The 27,359-nt window shown below is 51.0% G+C and overlaps 2 protein-coding genes across 4 annotated transcripts; one reads left to right on the forward strand and one right to left on the reverse strand.

The window, feature by feature from the left end:
- Nucleotides 1–2,468: 2,468 nt before the first annotated feature.
- On the reverse strand, nucleotides 2,469–22,116 carry USH1G (USH1 protein network component sans). 3 transcript variants are annotated; one of them, XM_075169715.1, is made up of 6 exons: nucleotides 21,954–22,116; nucleotides 21,358–21,532; nucleotides 14,766–14,930; nucleotides 12,510–13,341; nucleotides 3,596–4,837; nucleotides 2,469–2,881 (listed from the first exon to the last, which is right to left on the reverse strand). In XM_075169715.1, exons 4-6 carry the CDS (start codon nucleotides 12,671–12,673, stop codon nucleotides 2,878–2,880), a joined length of 1,410 nt encoding a protein of 469 aa, XP_075025816.1. In that variant the 5' UTR covers nucleotides 12,674–13,341; nucleotides 14,766–14,930; nucleotides 21,358–21,532; nucleotides 21,954–22,116; the 3' UTR covers nucleotides 2,469–2,877. The 3 variants fall into 3 exon arrangements, with proteins under 3 accessions (XP_075025816.1, XP_075025814.1, XP_075025817.1); XM_075169713.1 differs by lacking the exons at nucleotides 14,766–14,930; nucleotides 21,358–21,532; nucleotides 21,954–22,116 and having other exon boundaries at nucleotides 12,510–13,588; XM_075169716.1 differs by lacking the exons at nucleotides 2,469–2,881; nucleotides 14,766–14,930; nucleotides 21,358–21,532; nucleotides 21,954–22,116 and having other exon boundaries at nucleotides 3,592–4,837; nucleotides 12,510–13,588.
- Nucleotides 15,457–22,836, forward strand: OTOP2 (otopetrin 2). The gene is made up of 7 exons (XM_075169712.1): nucleotides 15,457–15,480; nucleotides 17,840–18,122; nucleotides 18,594–18,730; nucleotides 19,371–19,429; nucleotides 20,080–20,213; nucleotides 20,661–21,550; nucleotides 22,666–22,836. Exons 1-7 carry the CDS (start codon nucleotides 15,457–15,459, stop codon nucleotides 22,834–22,836), a joined length of 1,698 nt encoding a protein of 565 aa, XP_075025813.1.
- Nucleotides 22,837–27,359: the final 4,523 nt, after the last annotated feature.

Raw genomic sequence — 27,359 nt, forward strand, 5'->3', positions numbered from 1 at the left:
TGTCTCCTGGGCTGAGGGGTTTGAACACCCTGTCCTGCAAGGGCTGCGTCCCCATGCTTCGTGGGAGACAACCTGGTTGGAAACCGAGGACCAAGCTCAAAGCCAAGTAACGCACGAGCCCAAGAGCGGGCACTTGCTCTGGGGCTGCCAGCACCTCTGAAAGCCACCCCCGTGCCCACAGACGGTCCTCCTCACTGCACCTGGGGCAGCCATAGGCCTGAGCCCAGCTCTTGGGCTCTGCAACACTGCGTTGATGCCACGACTCAGTTTTGGTGTCTCCCTGCGGTCATGGAGGTAACCAGGTTGGTCTCGGAGCTCAGCAATCCCAAGCGGCATTTCTGGGTTTGGTCTTAGCTTTGCAGGGATTTGTCCCATGGCACTTGGGTACCGTCACGTCACCAAACCTCTTCACCAGCTCTTTGGAGGAAAGACAAGTTAGGAGAAGGGATCTCTGTGAGCATCAGCCCAACATCAGCAACTGCTTGGGTGCTCTTAAGCAAAAAGGCAGTTAGGAGTGTGCAAACCCCAGCTGCCTGGCAGCCCCCAAATACCCATCGCATCCTGGTGCCCAGCCTGCAAAAGGCTCCGGTAGGTGCCAAGCCAATAGATCCTTTTCTCCCTGTCATCCGCTGGGTAAATTGGTCCCCATTGTACTGGAGTGACAGTGATGCAAACCAGGGTGAATCGGTCCTCTCCCATGTCTGGCACAAACCCGAAGGCACGATTCATCCCTGGGAGAATTGCAGCTGGGAGCTGGTTCATGGTGGGCAGCTGGCACTCTGCCAGTTATCCAGAGCGGCAGGAGGGACTGATGTGCCCAGGGCAGAGAGCTTGGATGAAATCACATATGTGCATGGGGAAGGGGGTGAATTTAGCTACTGTAACCTCACCTGAAAACTGTTACGGTCCTGCTCACAGCAGGACTTGGTGGCCGTCCCCGTGCCACGCCGCATCCCTGCTGCCTTACAGCCCCAGCAGGCAGTGGGTCCCATCCTGCTCTCCCAGGCCCGGTCCCGGCAGAGGGAGCTGTGTCATTAGTGAGCCCAACCACAGTTCTCCCTGCTGGGACAGCAGCCTCAGGCTTTGGAAAGGGACCAAAGAAAACAGTACTGGGGCCCCAGTGCCACGCAGCCTTCACTGAGAACTTGCTGACTCAGCATGTCTGATCGCTCGCCCTTTTGCCTGGAAATCAAGCCAAGAGTTATGCAGAACTTGTAATTTCAAATATAAAAGCAGTTTTAGTGCTAAAAAACACTTTAAAAAAGCTCCTTCTCAGTTTGCATCGCTGCAGAAAGATCTTGGACCTTTCTTGCAGCAGTGCTGTTCAGCTGATACCAGAGCATCTCTGTGTGCAGTGGCATGAGGCTGGGACTAGAGACCCCACTCCGCTCCTGGCAGGGCTTCAGCCACTTGGTGGGCAGAAGGACAGAGCCACCTTGCAAAGACTATTTGTTGTTTGCAAAGAGTATTTCTCCTCCCCTACACACACACACCCCCCCTCAGGGCACGCACAGGCAGGGAACAGCACAGCTTCACACCAAACAAATCCCCATCCTCCAAACAGCAAAACCACAGCCTCCACAGCTCCAAAGGGATAAGCGTGGTCCAGATCCCCGCCAGACCCAGGGTGAGCACATACAGATTGCCAGGAGTCACTGTGCTCAGGTCATTCCTTATCATTTGCATCCTTGAGATAAGGCTGGATAAGCAGTACCAGTAACACGTGGCATTTCTGTGATCTGGTAGTTTGCATCACAGCCTGAACAGGCACGTTGCCAGCACCCCATGGCAAGGGGCTGTTGACTCTCTCCCATTAGGATATGTTACTGCCCAGGTCCCCATCCTGCTCTTGCACGCTAGAAACACTCCTGCCACCCAGGAGCTGCCCATAGATCATGTATGTAAAATGGTGCAGTGGAGCTGGGAGCTGAGGGCTCGGAAAGCAAGTGCAATGGTCAGCGAGAGATGGATGGGTGTGTGCAAAACAGTTCAGAGCTGCGTTTTGAGCACTGATGCAGGGATGTTTGGAAGAGGCTCTGTGCTGCAGCCCAGTGCTGCGCTTGGTCCTGGAAAGCTCCTGGAGGTGAAAGTCAAGGTTCTTCACACACATACTGCTTATACAGCTCAGTGCTATGGAGAGATGGGGCAGAAACACTGCTTCCATGTGAAAGCCATTTGACCACTGGAAGGCAACTACCAACATGTTCGAACTACCGTCTTCATTTTGGATTGTGTCACTCAAGACAGTGCAGACTGGACTCACGGACATGCTGAGCACCTGTTGGCTGAAGTCAGGGCTGGCATATCTCAAACTGAACAGCCCCAAACCACAGTAATCAAAACTCCCTTCTAAAAACACAGCATCAAACACTGTACCCAAGCAGCCAAGAACCAGGAGAGACCAGGACTCCCCATTTCTCTGCTGCTCCAGCCCAAACCCCAAATCAACCACTTGCTCAAGAAAGAATGGGTGTAATTATTTATTTTGCGTCCCTTTGAAAATACCATCACATAGCTACTTCCATTCATGACTTCGTGTGGTCCCTCAGCCCATGATGGCACAGCGTCCTAGCTGGCCGTGCAGCACACCTGTTCCTCCAGTGAGCAGGCAATCGTCATCCCTTCGAGGTTGGCAGGTTGGAGTCGCCTGGTCCGATCTCAGCAGTCATTCCTCCATAGCAGGTACCACCTGGGATCATTGCACAGACAGGGAGAAGAGCAATGGAGCAGAAGGGCAGTCCAGAGGGACTGGTGGGGATGGCTGTAGCTTTCAGCTGCCCCAGGAAGAGAGTCTCTGGCTTGTGTTTTCTGGCAACTTAGAACTGGGTTTGTTTCTCGTTCATTAAAAAAATAAAATAAAATAAAATGATGCTGCTCTTATCTGCAAAGGGAAAAAGAAAAATCTATCAGCACCCTGGGGATCCAAGACTGAGCTGTATAGAAAGCCTGTAAAACCAGCAAGAAACACACAGATATTTGAAGGCTGGGAAGCCCGAACAACACAGTGGATTGGGGTGTCCACAGATGTGACAGTGGGGAGACCCACACTGATGCCTTCCCTTCACCTCTATGGCAGGCACGCAGTCTTTCGAACCAAACCAACCAAAACAGCAACAACTCCAACCCAGATATGCAATCTTCAAAGGTCTGAGTAAGATCTCAAGCATTTGGGGAAGGATTCCCAATGCCACTGGGCCCTGCTGTCAGCCTGCTCCCACCGGGAACTGCGGTTGATTTCCTAACGCCTTCAAAAGGTGAAGAGTCAAGACAAGCCTGAGTGTGGTTGAAAATCCCAGCTACAGGGACTCAGAAGAATCAGACCACAGCGCAGCCTGCATTCATATAGGTTATGAAACAAAACAAAGGCTTCACGTCCTGCCCAGCCACATTAGGGCTGTTGAGTAATGAACTAACATTATTGCCACCTCTCTGAACTCTCATCGTTTCCACACGAACAGGAATTTGCCCACACACAGAAGCACTGAGGTTACCTGGACTCCTACTCTTCCAAATGGGTTGAAAACAAGACCTTACATTATCCACATCTCCACCTGCTGAAGGTTTTAATCGCTCAGAGGCCCCATCTCCTACTTACAGTTCAGTGTCTACAATGACATGTGGCTTCTCCAGAATTTGCCGTCTCCTCTGGATGGCATCCACAATCTTTTTCCTGGGGCCCAACGGGATATTGATACTCTTCAGGTCATTGTCTGAACATAGCATGAGGGCCTCCAAGTCAATCTTTTCCTTCTTCAAGATGGAGATGAACTCAAACATGTGCAGGGAAGCCAGAAAAGTCTCCAAGGGGCTGGTGTCTGGTTCGTCATCATCATCTAAGCCCAGCTCCACCTCGTCCCAGGGTAGCTCCTCTGCGTTCCTCTCCTGCAGGCTGTTGGCACTGCCAATGCTATCGTTGAGACTTGGCAAGCGCTGCAGGCGGCTCCACAGTTTGACACCTACCCCATCTGTGTCATCTTCACCCAGCGTGCCAGCATCCTCCCGGCCAATCCCAAAAAGCCCGCTGCTGACGTAGTTGCGCCGGAACACCATGGTGCCCAGTCCGGGGCGGTTGAACAAGGAGTCGTGGCCAGAGTCGGTGCTGACTTCTGAGTGGGCCGAGTCCATGTGCAAGCCGGGGTCACTTATGGCACGGGAGACAGTGTCTTCATCCGTGAGGAACATGTCTCTGATATTACGCCGAGTCCACTCCTTGGGACTGGCGTATGTGCCCTGCTTCACAAACATAACGTCATTCCCCAGCTGCAGACCAGACAGAGACCGCACGCTTTTCCTCCCATCCTCATAGATCTTGAACGTCCCGTCCACCTGCTTCTTCTTCTCTAGCTTCTTTTGTATTTTCGTCTTTCCCTTGGCTGTGCCATGGATGGTGGCTTGTGAGTATGGCAGGGAAGTCACCATAGACATGTGTTGGAACTTCTTGCTTAAGGTGCTACTCGAATAGCTGGAGAAGCTCATGGTATCCGAATTATCTGACATCTCCTTTCTGTACCGTTTCTCCATCCTTTCGTGGTGCTTCTTCTGCAGCTTTACACAGTCCTTAATCCTCCGCTCTGCGTCCCGAAAGGCCTTGTCCTTCAGTTTGCTCACCAGCTTGGGGTTGAGGCTGCTCTGCTTGGCAGCAATAGAGTCCAGGTATCGCACACACTCCATGTGCCCCTTCATGGCTGCCATGTCCAGCGGGGTGTGGTAGTCATTGTCCAGGCACCAGATGTTGGCCCCAAAAGAGATGAGGAAGGAAAGGCAGTTCAGGTGGCCGTTGGCTGCTGCCAGGTGGAGAGGGGTGTTCCCCCAGATGTCACATTTGTCTGGATCGCCCCTAGACAGCAAGAAAAATAACAAGTTAGCACACAGGCATGGCTGGCAGACTCTACTGAGATATTCCCAGTTGTACAGGGGCAAATCAGCACCATGAACTGTTGCCTCCTCAAAATATGAAGCTACATGCCTCCAGACCCAACAGCTTAATTTTAAGGGAGTCTTTTAGAGGGGTGTACCACTGATATGGAATCACATGCCTGACTCGCAAGTTTCTGATTATTCCCGTGACTTGAATTTAGCTCTCAGGAGACAATGTTCCTGCATCAAACTGAGTTTTGGAGGGACTCAAGCCGGTTTCTGAATAGCCCAGAACTGAGACATGGAGCTGATTCTAGCTCAGCTTGTTATAAAATTTCAAAATTTAAGCATCCTATTAAATGCTAGTCAGATTCAATCTTCAAATCTTGGCTTCATTCAGATTCCGTGGAGAGACATCCCAAAATACCTCTCCATACACCACATCCTGTGTGGGACACTATGTGTTCCCACCACAATGAAATGGCCATCCTCAGCATTGGTTCTGAAACCCACCAGCTGCTGCACCTTCCCACCCTCCTTCATTGGTGTCTGGGGGAATTTGGGGCACAAGAGGGCACCTAGTCAGTAGAGAATAAGAGCAAAGTTGCTGGCATTGGCCTTAGGGTTGGGTTTTGTGGGGGTTTTTGCTGTACCACGCTTGGTTTCGATTGCATGACTTGAAGCACATTGGTATTAGCACATCCTGAGAATCCAGTTTCAGAGAAAGTGGAGATTAGGTTTCTGCACTCCTCAAGAGCTGGACACTCAACTAATGCCATTAGCATCTCTTCTCACACCGTGCCGGACCCTACCACAGCAAGCTGCTGATGGGGCACAACCGCTTGCCCACATCTCCTGCCTCCCAAGACGAGATGGACACAAACGTAGGACTGAAGGGAATTCTGTCCTCCTGACATTCCTCTGTATTTATGATCTGCTGAAACAAGAGATAGTTCACACCCCTGCTGGCACCAGCCTTCGCCCGAGCGTGTGTGCTAATGATATGCAGCCAGCAGCAGTATCTGTCAACAAGGCGCTCTCCCTTCATGCACATGGATAAGGCAAAGCCTTTTATTAAGGCTGTGCGGCTCCACCACCCTCAAGAACAACTCCCCGTGGGCAGGAGAGCTCTGGCAGAGTTCTGGCTCAGCACAGCTTGCTCCTGCCCGTTTCCACACCACCCTTTCAATGAACTCTAGAAGAACTGAGCGCTGTCCCTCTGCCACGAGGGCCCCAGCTCCAAGCTTTGGTGACACTAGGAAGGCGAATGCACACTTGAGACCTTCAACCCACACTACTTTACTCCTTGATGCTTTAGGACCTTCAGCCCGCGTTACTTTATTCATTGCTGCTTTAGGACCTGTGTTGACAAGAGCTGGGAGCAGCAGAGCCCTGAACCGTCTCCCAAATCCCACATGCTCTGTGCTTGTCTCACTTGAAAAAGTCTGAAAACTACTTCAGAGAAAGAGCTCAGAGATCACAGGAGCTGAGGGACTTCTTTCCCCTGCCAGCTTTGCATCTTCATCACTAGCGCCCATGCACAAGACCCAGTAACAGCCTCATCCAGCACACTCACCCTCCCACACCGCAGGCAGGCTCCCTGCTGCCCACTCTGGACACCGCTGTTCAGGGAACAGCAGAGCCAGAGCAGAGCCACCCGGCTGGTGTGATGTCTAGTTTGCAATCCACAGGCTTTGCCGACATCTCAGCTATGTAATACTGAAGGGAAATGATTCTGCAAAAGGCAGAAGCAATAAAGACAGTGTCCAGAGGTTAAACTGGAGATTATTCAGACCTAGAGCATGAACTTCCCAGATGTATTCCCCAAGAGCCACTATGAGGTCCTCTCAGCTTTCCCCTTGTGGGAGCATCAGCAGTTGCTCTCCACTACACACGTATTTTCACAAAACTTGTAGAAACTTAGTAACTACAACCTTGAGCCTGCTGGCAAATTCAGCAAGAGTTAGTCAAAAGGCTCAAAACTGTGTAAGGATCAAAAAGACCCACAAAAACTGCAGGACTTCTGTATCCAGAGCCTTTAACATCTCCCACAGAAGCACAGAAAGGCTTCAAAGATGGGTGCTAGGGAGGAGAAGGGCAGGAGATCACAGGACTGAGAAGCCTTAAAGCCAGCAAAAGGAGAGGAGGAAGGTGCCGGTACTCTGGCAATGCCGAGTTTCCAGGAGTGGTAACTCCCCAGCCCTCGTCTCTATCCTCGTAGTGACATGTCCAGGCTGGGAAATTCATGGTGAGGATAAATATTTGATGAATTGCAAGAGAGGAGTAAATTATTGATGGAGCTGGATTAAAGAGCCAGTGAAATTGGAACTGCCGGCGCTGGCGGTGGGACTCCAGTGCGTGAAGACTTGTTCGTTTCTTTACATGTGCTCTGAAGGGCACATGTGTGCCTGACATGTGCGGGCAGATGAGCCAGGGCACTATGAGGGTCCCAACATGTATGTGGACTCATGATTTGGGCAGTGATTTAGCAGCAGATTCACCAGAAACAATCTTGCTCCTCAAGCCCAACGTATGGATGCTCGATCCATAAAGTACATCTCGGAGCCCATTCTCATGTCTGTCTGGTTCAGGTGGCAAAAAGCAAAGCCAGGGAGGTCTTGGGGCTTCGTATTTGAAGGTCTACTTTCCTCATGCTTTGTACCACCTCAGAGAATAAGTGAGGGGAAAGAGCATCAAAACCAGCTTTCCATGGACATTTCCACTGTCTAGAAAACAAAAGTATAGAGCAAAATTAGATCTCTTTGCCCTATAAATGTCTGCCGCAGGCACTAAAAATGCATCAGAAGGAAAGAAGAATGGCAACTTGCAAAGTAGAAGTGTTTGATCTAGCACAGATAATAAACATGAGGCCCTCCCTCTGGCAGGTGTCTGTCCGAGCAAAACTTCACCTCCAGGGCGCTGCACACGAGGAGATGCTGACTGCAGGGTCCACTAAGTAGGAACATATTTTAATAACAGGTGTGAAGTGCAGCACTTCTCAACTTCAAAGCGTTTTTGACTGCTGAGTCAACTCCTGTAATAATAATTATTAAAAACACTGTTAATTGAGCCCCTTAGGTGGACGTGTGCATCTCCTGAGTCACTGCGTTTGCACCGTGACACGCACACTCACTCCCTTCCTGCTGGTTTTTCCCCTCCACTTCTCCCATAGGATCCCAATTAGCCTGGGAATCCAGCGGCACTTACATATGTCCTTCCCTGGCTGCACGTGTGAAGTTCCTCTGATAGCAATGGGCTGGCTCACCCCCTGGCTCATGGGTATGCGTGAATGATCAGGCCCTCAGACTGGGAGCTGGCTGGGTGCCGAGTATCTCTGGCTCCCATAAAACATTTTTGGACATAGGAAGAGGAAAAAATCATTTATGGCTTGAGGAAAAAAACTCACCAGCTTCAGCATAGCCAGTCAGGGCAATGACCCAAGCAAACCTAGAAATGAGTAGAAAAGATGAGTTTTTAGACCCAGAGCAGAGCCTTGGGTCCTGTATCCCAAGCTTTGTCCAAGTGGTGGTAGGTCAAGGATTCCGCTTTTCTCCAAGTTCAGATCCCCAAAAATCCAGCACAAATGCTGTAGGTGAGGTTCATCTCAGGGCTCTCTGCCTCTTGTACCAGCAAAAAGCTAGGCTAGCAATTATTGTTACTGGTGATTATTAATGCTGGCTGTACTGTGATAGTGCCTAGGGGCACATCTACCAGCTCAGGACTTCACCATGACCAGATCTCACGCTGACTCCAAGCAGCCCGCTCAGGTGCCGGAAGCGACGAAGCTGCGACAGTGCTCCACCCTGCTCCTTCACCTTCCCGGCAGGTCATCACCCAGGGGAAGGTCCTCACCAACATGGCCACACTGCTCCTGGCACCCACGTGGCCATTAGCCCTGTGGCGTGCAGAGGATGCACATCACCTTCATGTGCCTTGCTGCAACCTCCACTGCAACCCTGCCCCAGCCAGGGTGATGTGACTCCCTCAAGCAGCCTGGCTGATGTCAAGAGCCATCTTGTCCCCTCCAACCCACTGCTGAGCCACTCGCACCCCTTTGCCATTAACATCCAAAGCATCCGTGACCCCTATTTTTGTGAGAAGGGAAACTGAGGCACGCCTCTGCAAAGAAACACTGGGTGACAAAGCTGACTGCGGACTTGTCTAGCAGAAAGACACATCCTCACCTCTCCTGTGGTCCACTCCAAGGCAAGAAAGTCCTGGCTGTTCCCAGCCGAGGCCCCCAGACCCATGGTTAACTGGAGCTGGACTGATGCCCGCCACTGCCACAGCAGTTCATAACGAACCACGCTGAAGAATTACTGCCTCTGAAAAGCTGCAATACTAAATGCCAGTTAGCCTGCCTTTTCCCAGCCATCATGTTAATTGAGTTTGCTTCCCTCACTGGAGCCCAGCCAGGAGGAAGAAAAAGGCTTTTTATGTTGCAAACAAGAAGGATGAGCCACTGCTGATCCCTCTGTCACAAACCCTCTTTCCATCCCCATGCAAAGGTGGCACAGAGGCACAGACATATCACGGGCTGTTACGGACAGAGCAATAAGCCTGCTTCTTTACCCCTTCTGTGTGAATTGAGACGACGAACCTTCCTCAAGGATCCCCCAAGGGATTTATTATACTTTCTTTTGCCCCTGCCATTTCAGCACTACACCACAATCTGCTGAATACACAGGCGTATGAATGACGCTCCTTCACTGATGATAATCCCAAGTGTCCATCAGTCTGGCCTGCAATGGGCACAACGATCAGAGCCGTGATTTTTGCCCCAGCAGCCCCCCTCCCTTGCCACGCTGCTCGGCACAGCCCTGCTTTCTCAAGGTACCTCTGGCTGGCCTTGCTAGGACGTGTTGTAACAGCCTGGTCCCAGCACTCAGTCTCCCAGCTTGTCTGGGCACCAGTACCACTGCCCAGCACTGGCAAGGAGGATTCAGTGTTTCTTGCCGCTCCAAGACTCCCCCATCACCCCTTGTGCCTTGGAATCGCCCTGCAACGCAGTTGGAGGCTAACCAGACGCCTCAGACCCTGATGCTGCCTCCCACCCCATCCCTGCACAGAGCCAGCTCAGCCCCGAAGCCTCCACTCCCCAGGCACTGCTCCATGCCATGGTCCCACACTCTCCTGCCTCGCAGTGCAGGGCTCTCCATGCCAAAGGAGGAATATTTTGACAGCAGAGGCCAGAGAGAAATGCCCTGACCGTTTAGGACACTCAGGGGTCCTCCCTCTTGCCTCCCAATTGTTATAGTGCAGGTGTAATAGTAACATATCCAACACAGAATTAAGTTTCATCTCTGAACAAGACTTAAATACCGTTGCACATCATCCTAAGCACTAGCAGAAAATTACAGGGTCTGCCCACGGGCTGTCCTGGGTCCTCCATGATTGCCCCTCTCTGTCAGCCCTGTCCCCAGGCTGGGGCTTTCCTGCCTCTCGCAGACCCAAAGCCAGCTCCAGGGAGCAGAGGCGTGCCTGCCTCCACACTGAGCTGAGCGGCAGGGCAAGGAGGCTTCGCTGATCTCTGCATGATCCTGGGCAAGGATCTGACACAAGGAGATGAATGCATGGATGTAAACGCATCCTGCAGCCCCACAGACACACACTTTGCTCCACCATCCATCACATAAAGGGCACTGGGCTTTTACCAGGCTATTTTCCCTGTCAGGAACAAATGTACATTAGGCTGTTAATTAAACAGCAGCCAAGCTGCACTCATGATTGAGCCCACGAGGACCTTTTAATCCAATATGGATTTATAAAAGGAGTCCCTCCATGGAAAAGCAGCCCTTGGGCTTTGTAGAGAGGCAGAAACTGCTGGCTTGGATGCATGTATCGGCAGGGCAGACAGCGGTGCTGTGGGGTGTCCTGTGATGGAGGCGGGCAATATAAGGAGATATAACGATATAGAGAGATATAAAGTCAGTCTGAAAGGCCCATGCCATGGATGAATGCCCCAGGGCATGGGCCTTTCAGACTGACTTTTTGGCCATCAAAGGGTCTTTGGAACGATTTCTAACTTCGGGGTCTCATAACCAGAGCTCCTGCCCTTGTCTCTCTGGCCCTGGGTGGCAACTCCCCTCCCGGCAGAAGCTCAGAGCAGGTTTCTGCTGGGCACAGTCTCTCCTGGGAGGTACACAGTAAGTCACACAGCCCCTACCCAGGGAAGCATCACAGGGCTCTCAGCCCACGAGCATCTCGGGAATGCACCACTCAGAGCAATGTCTTGCTCTCTCCCCTCCGGACTCTGAAATCATCTTTTCCTGAGCGCACTCCTATTGTGCCAGGCACTCAAGGACTTTTCAAAGTGACTGTGTACTCAGCCTTTCTGATCCCAGGATCTGAAAAGAAAATGTTTTACAATGGAAGGACAGCAATGTGTGTGAGAGCTCTGCCTGTAAGTACCGTGGCTGGGGCCAGGGGAGCCGGCTGAAGGTTTTGTATGGACAGACCCATATCAGGAAATGCTGGGAGCCCAGGAACAGGCACAGCGGAGACACGGCTGATGGGGTACGAGAGCTGCAAACACAGCCTAGGGCGGATGCAGAAAATCCCTGACAGCCCATACAAGCCCCGACGCAATGTGGAGCAGCAAAGCCCTTCCAAGGAGGCACGATGTACATCCAGGCTGCCATCCCCAGCACTATTCTTCAATATTAGAAAGAAATAAATCAAAACCAGCAGCACCACCAATCTCTCGGCACAAGGCAAAGGCCACGCCACCTTGAATGCCTTTAGATGAGGTGCCCAGAAAAGCAATTGGAGTGGGAAGGAAGCACTGGGACATGCTCCTTCGGGAGGTTGGTAAGAACAGGAGAGCCATGTACTGCTCAGGAAGGAACTAGGTATGGCAGCTCTTGCCTTAGTTCAGACCTTCTCGTATGGTTCCCCCAACACCAAGATGTAAAGCCCCCTAGCCTGACAAGACCCGTCAATCCCACTCCCTCTCTCCACCACATCCATGCTTACGGAGCCAGAGACCCTCAGATTTGGCAGACTAGGGTGAGGGACCAAGAGATATATCAGCATCAAGCAGCCCCCACAGGGGAGACTGGGCTTAAAGAAACCTGCTTTTGGGGAACCTGCTCCTGAATTTCCTGGGCTCTAAGTGCACGACAGGCTGCCTAGAGGTCACATATTCAGACTTCGCTTTGGATAAAACAGAGAAGTGTCACCTACTGCCAGCTGGCACTGCACCCACTCCCTATTCGAGCATTTCTTGGGACAGAAGGAGCAGTTATTTTCCCTGCCCCCTCATTTAAAAGGGCTTTTTTCATGGCAGTGACCCAATGTGCTACACTTCAGCTCTGCCTGTCTTTACAGGACCTGGCTGCAAAAGTATTTGCACCCAGCCCCACCTGGGGAGCTGCAAGTGGGGTTTGGGGCAGGAGCAAAGTCACAGGGTGGTTATAGGGTCAGAGGAGCTGGGAAAACAGAGAGCGGTTATCAGGAGCATTGGATTAGACTCAAAGCACCACAAGGAGAGAAAAACCACAGAGGGGAGGATGGGGGGGGTTGTTAGGACAGAAGCCATCATTTTGTGGGGCACCTGCACCTACGCTGACCTGTGAGCAGGGAAGGAGGAAAGATGGGCTCCGAGCTACTCTGTCTCCCGGGACCAGCACCATGCATTCGCCAACACTCACCCTCTGCTGACAATGAGGCGCAGGGCATCCAGGTTGCCGTGGTAGGCAGCCCATAGGGTCGGAGTCATGCCATCCTCATCCGGTGAGTTCAGGTCCTTCTTGGTGGCTTCCTTCAGGAGGTCCAGGTAGCCGTCCCGGGCTGCTCGGTGGTACTGGTCATTCATGGTGTGGAGTGGTCCCTGGGCCAGTGCATGGGTGCCCAGGGGGGCTCAGAGGATGGGCATGGATGTGGGGAAGGGGGAGCTGCCAGGAGCGCCCAGCTCGCCTCGCAGAGCACTGCCGTACCAGGACACCTGAGAAGGCCTGGCTGGGGAGGCAGGAGCTTCTCCAAGCCCAGCCAGCTAGGCTCTCCAGCGCTTCCCCTGGGTCCTAAGCATCCTCTGGCCCTGACAGCTCCTCGCAACAAACCTTTCATGCACCAGCTCCATGGCACATTAAAAGCTCCAATTAAGCAGCCTCGCTGCGTTGGGCTCAGCCAAGCGCTGTGGACACAGGGTCACGCAGTGAGAGCTCACCAGGGTCTACATGTCCCCTAAGCAGAGCAGATTGCCAGAAAGGCTAAGGGGCCATAACCTGCCTGATACCCCTGCCTGCCCCTTGCTGTAGCCACCCCATCTTGAGTGAGGACCAGCAGACCCCAGGGCAGAGCCGCAGGAGGAAGCATGGATTGACGAAGCGCGAGCCCCGCTGCCTCCGCTCGCAGCCCCATCAGAGCGGGGCAGCAGCAGGGACCTGCAGGGACGCTCCTGCTCCGTGCAGAGACAGCCTAGAGCAGTTTGGTGACTTCCCCGATTTCATAGCAACACCAGGAGTGTTCACAGCTCAGCTTTTCCTGGTTAAAAAAAAAAAGAAATATATAAATATCCCTAGTGTCACTAGGAAGACAACAGCAGGCCCAGTCACTATCCCTGTGCCCCTACTACCCTGCCTGTGCCTACAGGACTCTGCTTTCTAGGGAATCACACAACAAACCGCACAATGGGAATCTGTGATAATCCAAATCTGTCATAACTCACACAGGCTGGAAAAATTCCTTTCCTCACCCCCTCTCTCTCTTCAGAGACCAAAAAATCCCCAAAACCAAACCCGCTTCTGTCTGTGGCTCAGTACTTCTACCATGATGTGCATGAGGGGCAGTGTCTGGCCTCCACTGTCTTTTATGCTGACAGAATTTCTGGCTGCGATGAGCCCTGTGGGGAGCCGGATGGCCTCAAGCAATGCCTCCAGCAAAGGATTCCCAGACCCCGAGCACCCTCTGCTGTCAGGAGAGATGGAGCCGAACCTGGACATTGACCAAAGCACGTGCCTGTCACAGCCTATTGCGCCCAACGGTGAATCGTATTCCTTGGGACATGCTGTCACAGAGGAGGAATTTCCTGTTCCTTGCTTGTGCGTTTTGCCTTTTGTGTCCTGGCTCTGGCGATGGAGATCTCTAGGGCTGGACCCCAAGGTGTAGGGGTCCTACCTCCAGGGTTGCTACCATGGCCCTGGGACAGCGCAGCCACAAGGCAGACGGTTTTTGGAGAGGGGAAAGACAGACCCAGCAGATGGGTGAGAAAGGAGGAAAAGAGTGGAAAAACAGGAAAAGACTGAAAGACAGCAGCAGAGAGGGCTGGAAAGTAATGAGCAGAGAGGAGGAAAAACAGGGAGAAACACAGCTTATTTTTGTAAGCAAGAAAATGCCCCAAGACAGCAGGGTGGCCTTAAAGCAGTCCCAGGTGCACCCACACAAGCTGCAGTGATTAACCCCTGGGTGACCGACACGGAGTCACTGCTGCCCAGGGACACCTGTAAGTGTGTGCTTGCCACCAGGGGGAGGGTCCACTCCCCGCATGGTTTGCTCATATCGGCAGACTTGGCCTCACCCGCTCAGCGTCCCTGGGTGAGTCCTGATAGGATGTACTGTATATTAAGGTATTTGGCACTGGGATCCTTCAAGGTGAAAAGCAGCATAGTAACGTCTGCAATTCATTACCGAGGTTATTTAATGATTCTTGTATTATTACTAATTAAGATTGTTATGCTGTACGGTGGCTCCCGAGGGGGGACTAGGAGCATTGCTCAAGGTAGTAAATGCTCCTTCCTCTGTTGCTGGCTGTTAAGGACAAAAGAGTGAGGATAAATCAGTGTATTTAGCCCAGGGGAACTCTGAACCTCTGGCCTCTGCAAAACATCACCATTATCGGCTCAGATTTACTGCATGGGAGTCTTTTCCCCTGGGAAAGGCTACAGACTGAGAAAAGATCAACCACTCACCCCAAAGCAGAATGCCTAAGGATCAGCAGAGGCCAGGCAAGGCAGATCCAGTATTGCTTATGGCAGCCGGCTGGTGGCAGCGCAGGAAAGACACATGAAGGTCTCCCTGCACTGCAGAGTAGATCCTCAGCTCTCCTTCACCATCCCATGTAGTTCAGTTTGATGCTGCAAGAAGGAGCATAGTGGTGAGCAGGCAGGAATGGGACTGAGAAATTCTAGCATTCTACTAGAAAAGCTGGCGACTCTCGGCTTAGACAGTTGTTACACTCTTCGCTGGGTAAAAAACTGGCTGGACGGCCGAGCCCAGAGACTTGTGGTGAACGGAGTTAAATCCAGTTGGCGGCCGGTCACGAGCGGTGTTCCCCAGGGCTCAGTTTTGGGGCCGGTCCTGTTCAATATCTTTATCAATGATCTGGATGAGGGGATCGAGTGCTCCCTCAGTAAGTTTGCAGACGACACCAAGTTGGGCGGGAGTGTTGATCTGCTGGAGGGTAGGAAGGCTCTGCAGAGGGACCTGGACAGGCTGGATCGATGGGCCGAGGCCAACTGTATGAGGTTCAACAAGGCCAAGTGCCGGGTCCTGCACTTCGGCCACAACAACCCCATGCAAAGCTACAGGCTTGGGGAAGAGTGGCTGGAAAGCTGCCCAGAGGAAAAGGACCTGGGGGTGCTGGTTGACAGCCGGCTGAACATGAGCCAGCAGTGTGCCCAGGTGGCCAAGAAGGCCAATGGCATCCTGGCCTGTGTCAGAAATAGTGTGGCCAGCAGGAGTAGGGAAGTGATCGTGCCCCTGTACTCGGCACTGGTGAGGCTGCACCTTGAATACTGTGTTAGTTTTGGGCCCCTCACTACAAGAAGGACATGGAGGTGCTGGAGCGTGTCCAGAGGAGGGCAATGAAGCTGGTGAAGGGCCTGGAGCACAAGTCTTATGAGGAGCGGCTGAGGGAACTGGGACTGTTTAGTCTGGAGAAGAGGAGGCTGAGGGGAGACTTCATCGCGCTCTACAACTACCTGAAAGGAGGTTGTAGCGAGGTGGGTGTTGGTCTCTTCTCCCAAGTAACAGTGATAGGACGAGAGGAAATGGCTTCAAGTTGTGCCAAGGGAGGTTTAGACTGGACATTAGGAGAAATTTCTTTACTGAAAGAGTGGTCAAGCCTTGGAACAGGCTGCCCAGGGAAGTGGTTGAGTCCCCATCCCTGGAAGAATTTAAAAGACGTGTAGATGAGGTGTTTAGGGACATGGTTTAGTGGGCATGGTGGTGTTGGGTTGATGGTGGGACTCGATGATCTTAGAGGTCTTTTCCAACCTTAACGATTCTATGATTCTACGATTCTAAATGTACAGCAAACTGCCCCATCTCTGTGCTTGCCCCGGAGGAGGCAACCAGCAGGGACATCTCCAAAAGGGTGTCCTCATGAAGGAATAAGTCTTGTTCCCATCCACTCAGAACTGCCCTGGGTCCCCCTATCTCCCCCACCAAAATATAACAGCTGGGATAAAAGAGATCTTGAGCAAAAGCTCTCCCCTCGCCTGGCAAATGCTTGAATCCCACCTGTACAGTGGTTTGTAACATGGCTTCTTTCTCCTTGGGAGGAGAGAGTTAAGCTTCTGAGAGCCAGAAAAAGGTGATACCACCCTGAAAAGTCAAAATCTGTGCATCAGCAAAGGGGAACATGGATTCCAGTCCCAAAATCCTGCCCCGTTCTAGTACTAAACCTTTCTCATTGTTGGCACCATGGGTGGGAAAAAATTGAGCTGCCCTTGGCACTGAATAGATACAAATGCAAATTTCTTCCTTTTCCTCAGAAACATTCCAGGCATAGAGCCTACTGATGGGAATAGAACAGGGTGAGGCACAATATTTACTGTGCTCAGTTAACCAGGAAACCAAGCCCAAAATCATCAGCCCAAGTTCATCACCTAAGCCATCTTCTCTCAAGGGAAGGTATCTCGTGCCTGCAGGTAGATGGGTTTGATGGGGTGGCTTTGCTCTATGGTGACTGTGACCCTGCAACTGAGCGGTCCGTGCCATGCTTGGCAGTGTTGTCATCTCGCGCCCTCCCTGGGTAAATAACCCTTATCTCCTCATCTCTCTCCTGCTTCCCCAAAATCAGCTATTGCACAAAATGGATCACATGACTTTCTCTGAGAAGCCCATGAAGCACTGCTGTCAGCTCCAGACATGGTATAAATCACAGAGACATCCCAACAGGTATAAATTGTTTGGCTGACCAAGCTGCAGCAACGGGGAAACTTCTCCGACAGCCTGGCAAGAGCAGAGATTTGGATTCCAGGCAGCAAAACAGGTAGGCTTTGTTTGAATAGTTAATTTGCTTTGTTTCAGGCTTTCATTGAGAATCAATGAAGTCCCAAGCTTGGCACAGGCAAAGGGCTTTAGAGGGACTGATGGCGGAAATAGCTCATATCCTTCTTGCAGGGACTGGTATAAACCATGACGTGATGTTCCAAAGACTCCCAGGGCTTTCTTACCTTTTGGTGGCCTGTTCCTCAGCCAGGAAGTATGACATTTTCTCAGAATGTTTCGTGGTTGACATTTAGAAATCAAACCACATTGGCCGTTTGCCCCAGGATATTTGATCCTGTGTGTGCTTTTCTGGTGCTTTTCCAATACCTTGCATCAATAAACACCTAAACATTGTGTGACAAATTAGGCATGCTTTGTTAAACTGACCTGGGATCTCCCCAGGCAAAAGTGTCTTAAGCAAGAACACAGCCTTCAGGGAACCAGGAAGAGAAAGGTTGAAAATGAGCTCATCCCTCTTTTTGCACTCCTTGTCTTAGCCTTCCCCATTCCTCTGATATGTCCTTTCCTCCTCATCATATGTCCTGCTTTGGTCCAGCCCTGGACTATTCAAAATGAAGTGACGCCTCTCATTCATGGGGCTCTCCTCCCAACAGCGTTAACCCCCAGCTAAGGCATTAGCTGAACCATGACCGAAGAGCCCGTGCGGAAGGACAGCGAGATCAGACAGCCCAACTCCAGCATGGGCTGCGGACACAAGGATGACAAAGCCAGCCTGGCTTCGAGCCAGATAGCGTCCTTCAGCCACCAGCCTCATCAGTCCCCCTCCACTCCTGCCTCCAAGGAAGTGTGGAAAAAGGGCGGCCGCATGTTCTCCATCCTGCTGGCCGTGCACTTAGCCCTGCTGGCCTGCACGCTGGTGAGCAGTGGGGCTTTTGAGAAGATTGCTGTGCATGATTACGATGTCTTCTTCCTGCTAACTGTCATGATGCTGATAGTCATCATATGGATCATATTCTACCTCGTCGGCACCTCCCGGTGCCCAGATGCCATTCTCTGCAAAGATTCCCACGCTGGGCCCATCTGGCTGAGAGGTAGGAACTCTCAAAGGGCTAGGGCTGGAGGTGAGATGCAGGGTGGAGAGTTCATGGGGGCATCAGTTATTACAAGGGAAACAGCAACCATCTGTGACACAGTCTCCTCCTCCTATGCTGGGGCATGGCACCATGCCCTGCTTCAGAAGGTTAGCTCCTAGTCCCTCCACTGGTTTCACTGCCAGGTCTCCCTTTATCCGCAAGGCCTCTTGATACTTTACACCAGGTTCCTTCCCAGCCTTGCCATTGCTCTTTCAAGACCTCTTAGCCCTAGTCAGAGTACAGGGTTTCCAGCCAATATTATTGTATGGTTCTGTTGGTGCCAAGATAATTTGGGTGCTGGGAGAGGAAAAACAGAGGTAGAAGCAAAGCCTCTCCATGGCAATAGTTCTTCTTCTTCCTCTCATCTATCTGCATGAGCCCACATGTGCATACATCTGTCCAACCTCAGATATTTTGGTTCCTCAACAGGAGGCCTGATCCTATTTGCCATTTTCAGCCTTGTCATGGATGTGTTCAAAATAGGTTATTACTCAAGCTTCTACAGCTGCCTGTCTGCAATCAAAATAATCTACCCCATTGTGCAAGCAATATTCGTGGTCGTCCAGGTAAGATGGTTGTGCTCTGTCTCGGGGAGGGGTAGAGAGACAGAGCCACCAGCAGAAGGAGCTCTGATCTCATGGACAGTTCAGCTCCCCCTGAAGAAAATGCAAATGGCTTAACTCAGCCCCCACTCCAACCACGACAACTTCCAGCTGTGGCAACTCACTTTAAGGCATTGATTTAAACTTGTTCCCATCCTGTGACATTTTGGCTTATGCCAGGATGGCTTGTCACAAACTCTAAGCAGCCCCCATCCAGCCAGGTCTTCTTTCCCATGAAGAACAGGAAGGGAGGAGGACAGTCAGGGCAGGCACTGCCTTGCAGTTTTTGAAGTCCTACACAGAGGACCACCTGCTCTGGGACAACACCAAGCAGGGAAGAGGTCAGATAGGACAGTTTAGACAGGAACAGGGGTTGGCCATGGGCAGAGCAATGGCAGTGGGACAGGGCAGGAGAAGCAAAGAAAGAACAGACCACATCCAGCAAATGGCCAGGATTATGGGCGAGTAGGCTGGGCCCAGATGGACCAAAGCGAAAGAGGCTCCAGCTTGCTCTCTGCTGAGCAGGGAGATCCCTACTTCAGAATGATGTGATTTGCCTTCTTGCTTTGCTGGAAATAACAACTTCTTTTCTTGCCCCTGCCAGACATACTTCCTGTGGATCTCTGCAAAAGACTGCGTCCACATACACCTGAATGTTACCAGGTGAGCACTGCTGCTCTTTGAATCCCACTGGCCCAGATTACCTGGGCCACCACAAACCCACTGCACTCTCTCACGCAGCCAAGATGCAACAAAGATATAACCTCATCTCCCTTAAAGCTGGCCAAAACTAAACTTGCTCAGTCTCCAGCTAGCCTTAGATCCCAGCTCAAGCAGTTGAGATTCATGACCTGTGGATCTAGCAGGGTTGGGATTAAATTCAAGAATACAAGCATTACTCAAAGCAGATTAGTATTAAATAAATAATTAGCATTAAATAAAATGATTCATAGCTGACTTTTGCTTCCCTGGGGATGACAACAATGCAGTAGGCTAAAACAAGATCTTGTCCACTTTTGCAAGACTGGATCTACTGGAGAAGAATCCAGACCTATTCACTATTGAGAAGCTCTTCCAAAACCAACAGCAGGAATCAGGCTTTGCTAATTCTCATGAGCATGGACAAAAAGTAGGAAGAGAGCAAGAACAGCAAAGTAAGGGTCAGGATTTCTAGCCTTGACCACTAGAGTCCTTGCACCACTTCAGGCAGCTCCCAGTGTCCCTCTGAGCATGTGCATATCTATAACATGGATGGGAGCAACATAGCCTAGAGCCATTGCTTTAATCTCACGAACCCTCTCCTTCTTCTGCAGGTGTGGCTTGATGCTAACACTAACTACAAACTTAGCGGTGTGGATGTCAGCGGTGACAGATGAGTCTGTTCACAAAGCACATTCAAAGTTGAAGAAGAATGTGACAGAGGAAATCTTCAGATGGCTCCTGAAAGGTAATCTGCCCATTTGTGAAGCCATCTGGTCCAGGGAGGGAGCCCACGAGGCAGAAATTGTTCTGCAAGTCAGGTTTTATCCCTTTTCAGAAGGCCTATCTAGACCTGAAGGTTCCTTTAACAGAACAGGTATGTTAAAAGCCTGTCTTAATATTCATTTCTTAACCTGTATCACAGAGGAGTCAGAAAGGTGGAAGGCCCTGTACAAATGGGATGGGAATGAAGAAGAGAAGGAAAAAGAGAGATTTAACCTGCCACCTAACTTCTTCAGGAAGAAGCACCAAAAAGCTGAGGTTGAAGTGTCCTTGTTTTCAAAGTGGTCACGTATTCTTCTGTCCTTGGTCTTGTTTTTCACTGACCCTAAGTATACAGTTCTTTAGGGCTGCTAACAAGTGCTGGCTCCTTGTTTTAATACCACTGTATCTATGTGTTTTTATCTTGCTTCAGTGGGAATGAGAAGTAGCTCAGCTGAAGAATGCAATTGCAACAGCCAAATCTGCCAGATCTTCAAGAACGGCTACTTCTGGCTGTACCCCTTTAACATTGAGTACAGTCTCTTTGCTTCTGCCATGGTCTATGTCATGTGGAAGAACGTTGGACGCTTCATAGACCACCACTCCCACCACATTCACCGCCTGAAGTTCAGGCTCTTCCGAAGGACCTTCTTTGTAGGCATTGTGTTGGGCCTTATCATTCTGGTGAGTGGTTTGGGAGTCCTTATTCTTTATGAGGTGCAGGTAAATTCCAGCACTGAATCTAGCAAGAAGAGCCAAGCACTCACCATGTACTACATCTTCAATATTGTTTGTCTGGGCCTGATGTCTCTTGTCTGCATTGGTGGCTCTGTCATCTACCGGTTTGACAAGAGAGACATGGATCGGCACAAGAACCCAACCAGGACCCTGGACGTGGCGCTGCTGATGGGTGCAGCCTTGGGCCAGTATGCTATTTCTTACTACTCCATTGTGGCCATTGTAGCCAGCACACCAAGGGATGCTATCAGCGCACTCAACCTCACGTATGCCCTCCTAATGATTGCTCAGCACACCTTCCAGAACATCTTCATTATTGAAGGCCTTCATCGGCAGCCCCCCAAAGAAGACCACAAGCACGATTCTCACCAGAAGGATCTCTATGGACTCACCTTTGTCAACATCAATGCAGTGTCCCTCCGTGTGCCCGACAGTGGCAGCACCTTGGCCCCTAGCACTGCCTCTGGCACTGAAGCCATCCATCCTTCTGACCTCGTGCGGTCCCTCACCACCCCCAAGAAGATGAACTGGAGGAGGAAGTTCTTAAGGGAGATCTCCATGTTCCTCCTGCTGAGCAATATCATAGTGAGTACATGCAGAGAGAAGAGTTTGTCAGGGTGGGGTAGAGGGAAGCAAGCATAATGGAGAAGTGTCTGTGAAGGAAAGGATGCCCATGCAAAAACAGTCCTTTCTGTGCCTCCGCTATACAGAGAGCACACTTATATTTGTATGTGTGGAGAGCTGTGATTCCCTTGTCACTTAAAAGCAAGAGCAACTGCCCTGGAGTTAAGACATTTTAGGCTATGCCAATAGACCTGTCACTTATCACCAGAACATCAGACAATAAAATTGGTGGATACAAGAGAAGAATCAGTTTCAGTATTTTTATTGGGTATTAGCAGATATATAGGATAGCTTATTAAAAGCAATAAAATACATTAAACCATTTCCTTACACCCCCAAAGAAAGAACATGAAGTGACAAATACCTGGGGTGAAGTCTGTGTTTTCTTGAGAAATGGCAGCATGTCTCCTCAAAACCCATGGCCTGGGAGCCCAAACGCTAATCCCAGTTGCTGCGAGGAGAAACTCGTCACTGACAACTTCAGTTGGGATTTCCACTTTTATGAGCAACCAGGGGAATGCAGTTCCCTGCAAAAGAGACGTAGGGTTACAGCTGCACCTCCAAAGAAGCCAAGCACATCTTATATCTCTAGAGAAACTCCAAATCCCCAGCTAGTCAGTCACATCATGTCCTCAAACTGATTTTACGCATAAGCTTACAGAGAATGAGCTGACAACCCCCATGCAACCAGCTACGCATGCTGGCTGGGTTTCTGAGCAAAATGTACACAACTGAGCCTGGGGAGACCAAGCTGCTGCCAACTCAGCCCTACCCATGCTTGCTCCATCCAAAGAGTTTGAACAGGCCAGGTTCATGCTACCACACAACATGCTCAAGTTCTTCCCCTGGCGAGTGCTTCAGCACTTGGTACAAGCCTGTCTCTGAGCATGAATCAAAACTGGGCTTAGGGTACAACACCAGATCATACTTGATCTTAATGTAAACACAGGCTTCTGGCATAGGTCCCATGCTCAGAAGGTCGCTCTTTTCCCATCTCTTGGTAGCTATGATTGCAAGTGCTCACTGTACCGCACACCTTTCTTACTGCAATGTTATTCTCCCATTTCCTCAAACAGCTCTGGATCATGCCAGCGTTTGGTGCCCGGCCTCAGTTTGACAATGACACAGAACTGAACTTCTATGGTGATTCCATGTGGCCAGCCATTGTGGACATTTGCCTGCCCTTTGGGATCTTCTACCGAATGCATGCAGTGGCCAGTTTGCTGGAGGTCTACATCATGTCCTGAAGAACTCTCTCTCAAGGAAGATGAGATCCTCCTCAACCAAGTCCACCTTTTTCCTACCCCAGGCCTGGGAGACTGCCCAGATGTCCCGAGGGATCCCCAGCACTGCCTCAATCATGTCCCCTTGCAGTGTTGGGGCATTTATGAACCGTCAGTGAAGACCATCCAAACATAGTCCAGATTTTATTTTTGCTACTTGTGTGTGGATGTGCATGTGTGTGTCTGAAGTTCTTAAAGCTTAAAAGAAAAAAGATAAAAAAAGGAAGGTGTCCAGAGTAGGATCATGGTAATTACCCTTAGTTCATGCAGAGACTCGCTTTTCTTCTTAAAAGCCTGTTCACTGCATGCCACTGATGTAGTCTCCAGCGGGCGCTTGGCACCCTTGGACAGTCAATGCCTGCCTGCACACAGAGACCCCATGGGTACGAGGGGCTAACGCAGGCGTGGAAGGCAAAGAAATGGAAACAACTTCAACTTCTGGTATGGCCAGTTGGAAATCACTCCCCTGCAGAGATGTGAAAAACAAACCGGTGACCACCAAAGGCTTTGGGAAACATTTTAATCTTTCCTCTCTGTATTGCCCTCTTGACCCTTCCCTGTATCAGCTCCTGCTGTTTTCCTTCCTCTCCAGGGAGGCATCACTGCTGCCGAGTGGGTTTGCTCACTGCAGCCTCCGCTTTCCGAGGGGCAGGTCGTCTCTACCGGAGAGCTGTGCATGTGGTCCTGGGCTGGCCCTGATACGGGATTGCTCTAAACACACTTTTTTTCCCCGATTTTCCTGAAACAGGGTTCAAGAACCATAAAGATTGCATGGGCAATACAGGCTGGGGAATGATAAAAAGATTTGTTTTTCTTTTTTCTTTTTTTAATACATAATGGTTTTTTTTTATATATGAACATTTTTGTACACAAAGTTATTTATTGATTTTCACTGTAACACTGCACTCCTGAAGGGACCTTCTGTGCCCTGTGACACAGAAATCAATTCAATGCCATGGCCAATTTGATGTCCCATGCCCTGAAGGGATGCTTGCGCTGCACCCTCAAGCCTGTGCATGCTTTGAGGCTGTGAGCACAGCCCAGCATCCAGACAGCCCCAGTGCATGTAGCAGTGGGGCCCCAACACAGGTTTCTGGATGCCTGCAGCTCTCCATGAACCACTTTATGATTGAGGGAGCTTTGAGAGCAGGACTCCTGGGCTGCAGGAGGTAGAAATGGGCCCCTCTGCTGTACCCAGAGTCCAAGTAGAGCCTCAGAAAGCTGCCAGGCTGGGAGAGTGCATGCCAAAATGGCACAGCTGAGCTATGTCTGTCCCCTGAGACATCAGGGTTTATTGTTCCAATAAAGAACACTGCAAAGGTGGTAGAACTCATCAAGCCTTTTCCTACGGACATGTGTATCCACTAAAGAAAAAAAAAAAATTGAAATCATGATACTTGAAATTGAGTGATGCTATTTTCCACCCGACAGCTCAGACTGCCAGCCCAGGCTCACACCTTTCCCCTCCAAACCTGGATCACCAAACCTGAAGGGACCGGTGCCTCTGGCTGGTCTGACACCAGCCTGCCTGCCAGCAGCCTTTCTTCTGAGGCAGGTAGAAGATGGGGTAAACCCTGATTTCCCCTGCCCCTGGAGGACTGCACTGATCCAGCACCTCTGGGGTGGGTCAGTCCTTCCCTTCCCGAGCCTGGGAGCAGCGAGGCAGCCGCTCCCAGCTCCACTGACCCAGCAAAGGCCTGGCTCTATTTTTGCCATTGATCTGGTAAAGATACAATCTCTCCCTATAAACTTTACCTTTTATAAAACAAAAGCCTTATTAATTTTAACTGCAGGAGCCACAGATTAAGTCAGAAAGGAGACGTAAACGGTGCACAGACGTCAGTCTTATGTACACCCCTACACATTGTTTTAACCTAAACTGCTGAGCTCAGACAAGGGCAGAAAACACCTTTAATCACCTACTCTATTCCTGGGGGCACACCGAGTTTTCCTCCTACACACTTTTGCTGGTGCCTGGTCCCAGGTTCCCAGGGCTGAGCACACCGAGCCAGGCAGGGCAGAATTTGAACGACTCCACGACAGCCCAAGCAGCACTGATACAGGCGATAATCCCAAATCAACCTCTCCAGAGTGCTGGGTCAGCAGGAACCACAACATACAACCACAAGCCATCACTTTGGGATAAACCAAAATGCTCTGGGGACACCACAAGCTTTGCAAGGACCCCTTGCTAACCTGAGGCATCTCCAGGCTGCAAGCGCAGGGACAGCAAGAATTTTGAGCCGAGGGCTGCATTGTTCTTCTGTCCTCCAGCCACATACATGCATCTTAGGAGAGGAGATAGGGAAATGGCCATCAGTGAACCCTGTCTATATACCCAAGAAAGGGGACAGAAGGAAAGTGAGCACCCACAAGTCCAAAAAGCAAAAAAACCCCAAAAACCCAAACCCTAAGAAAACTCCACTGTATACATGGGCCCTGCTGTGTGCTCAAGGATTGTCTACTAGAAGGTATCAGCTTGTGGTCAGTTAATGTGCAAAGGGATGATCTCCAAAGCTGATGGAGATCAGCCAAACATCCCTGAGCAACTCCTTGGTGCAGACAGCATCCCAGGCATGTCACCCAAACTCAGGTGCACCCCCAGAGCAGGCACTGCCGCATCCTAGTTGCATGGATCCATGCCCTTCCCTGCACGCTGCCAGGCAATGCAGCTGACTGATGCTGGCTGCTCCATCACGACCCCTTCACTATGGACCCTGGACACACCTCCTCACAGTCCAGTTAAAGAGGGGGACATCTCTTCCTGATGGAGAGTTTTATGGAAGGGGAGAACACCCCAAACGCAGAGTAGCTGAGTAACGTCATGAGGTCCCACTTGGTCCTTTGTACACATATCCTCGTGATGACAGATCCCTACAGAAAAGCACTGCTGTTAGCTCCATCTTCCACACCTGGAAGGAGGGAAACTGAGGCACAGGAGGTGGATCAACAGAAAGCCTGTATCAGAGCAGAGAATGAGGCTGGGCCCTGAGGCCAGTGGCAGCATGCTGCTGACTGCTCCTGCCATTGCATCAATTATGGAGCAGAGATCAGATCTGCATTAGGAGATGGGGAATGGGGACAACGATGTGCCTCAGGGTGACTGTTTAAATGGCAGCCGTTGCAAATGAACAGCTACAGGAAAGCAAAGGGTTGTCCTGGGGCTCTCACATCTTGCTAGGGGCTTCCAGTCTTGCTGGCTTCAGTATAAAAGCCACCTTGGCCTGGCAGGGAGCTGAGGACCTGCTGTGCTGCAGGGTTTGGTGGGAGCACTGATAAAAATGACTCATCAAGGGATGCCAGGGCTAAGAGCCCAGCTCTGGCTGAGCTCAAGGATCCGCAGATCCAGCCCCAGGACTTGAGCCACTTTATGAGTGCCGAAAAGGTCCTGATCCAGACCCTGGCCTGAGGCATGCGGTGCCAGAGCAAGCAAGGGAGAGCAGCAAGAAGGGGAAGAGCTGAAGAGCAGGAAATCAGAAATCACTGCTCAAAAAAAAGCAGGGAAGGCCATAGCCAAGGCCAGAACTGAGTCATCATCCCACTGCTATCAGGGTTTAGCATCCCCTCCTCTGCTTCTTAATCATCTGTTATTTAAGGGCGAGTTTTGTTTTATTAGGGGGAAAAAAAGCGCCTTTTATTTGGGTGATTTGCTCTGAGGTGTGTCAGGGACAGCGGAGGAATCCAAGTAAATTATTACCTGTCAATGCAGCAGCTGGAAAGTGGATGCATTGAGGAGGTCACAAGGCTGGAGATCAGGGATGGGTGTGCAGCACAAGGCAAGGCACAGCCTGTGAGCAGGACTGGCTTCAGGGTGTGCTGGGAGCCAGGGCTGGAACTGCGGGTGGAGGAGCCACTTCCTAGCGAGCAAGGCAGTGGTCCTTGCCAGCAAGGAGCAACTCAATGCCGGCAGGAGGTCGAAGCAACCTCCACCAATGACCAGCAGGGAAAACGCAGAGCCGTGCTTCACGAGTGAAGCGAGCATATACCCACAGAGCCCATCTGCTCCTGCAGTGAGGGGATGGAGCTGGGGCACTGCAGCAAGGCTTACCCTCATCCATGTTGATGAGGCTGCTCTTTGCAGTCACCCCCAAAAGGCGCTCACTCATCAGCCCCACAGGAGACGTCACTGGCGTGGTTATCGGCAGAGGAGAAGGAAGGGTGTGGGCCAGCCGGGAAGTCGTGAGGCGCAGTGTTCCTCAGGCGGCCTTTGGGCAAACACGGCAGCTGGGCACAAACCTCCTTCCTCCCCGGGTCCTGTTTACAGATCCGCTTGGGCCAGCCTGGGTGTTATTACTGCTAAGTGCACAGATAACACCATTAATAAGCACACTGCTGATAGCAGAGGGGCAAACATCACTCCTAACATTAACTCTCAGCCTTGAGTAAAGGCAGCTTCTCCAGGGCAGAGCAGGACAGTGATTTATGTGATCAATGCAGTTAGTTCAACTCATCCTCTCCCTTCCTGCTCCTCTCCTGCACATTTGCTT

The sequence above is a fragment of the Calonectris borealis genome, chromosome 20 (genome assembly GCF_964195595.1).
Source record: "Calonectris borealis chromosome 20, bCalBor7.hap1.2, whole genome shotgun sequence".
In the NCBI taxonomy this organism is placed as follows: domain Eukaryota; kingdom Metazoa; phylum Chordata; class Aves; order Procellariiformes; family Procellariidae; genus Calonectris; species Calonectris borealis.

Coding starts and splice junctions, on each gene's coding strand:
- OTOP2 (XM_075169712.1), top strand. CDS start 15,457: ATGAGCCAGCAGTGTGCCCAGGTG. Junction 15,481..17,839: donor GCCAGCAGTGTGCCCAGGTG/GCCAAGAAGGCC, acceptor TTCAGCCACCAG/CCTCATCAGTCCCCCTCCAC. Junction 18,123..18,593: donor TGGGCCCATCTGGCTGAGAG/GTAGGAACTCTC, acceptor GTTCCTCAACAG/GAGGCCTGATCCTATTTGCC.
- USH1G (XM_075169715.1), bottom strand. CDS start 12,673: ATGAATGACCAGTACCACCGAGCAGCCCGGGACGGCTACCTGGACCTC. Junction 4,838..12,509: donor CGCCTCATTGTCAGCAGAGG/GTGAGTGTTGGC, acceptor CTTGCTGTCTAG/GGGCGATCCAGACAAATGTG.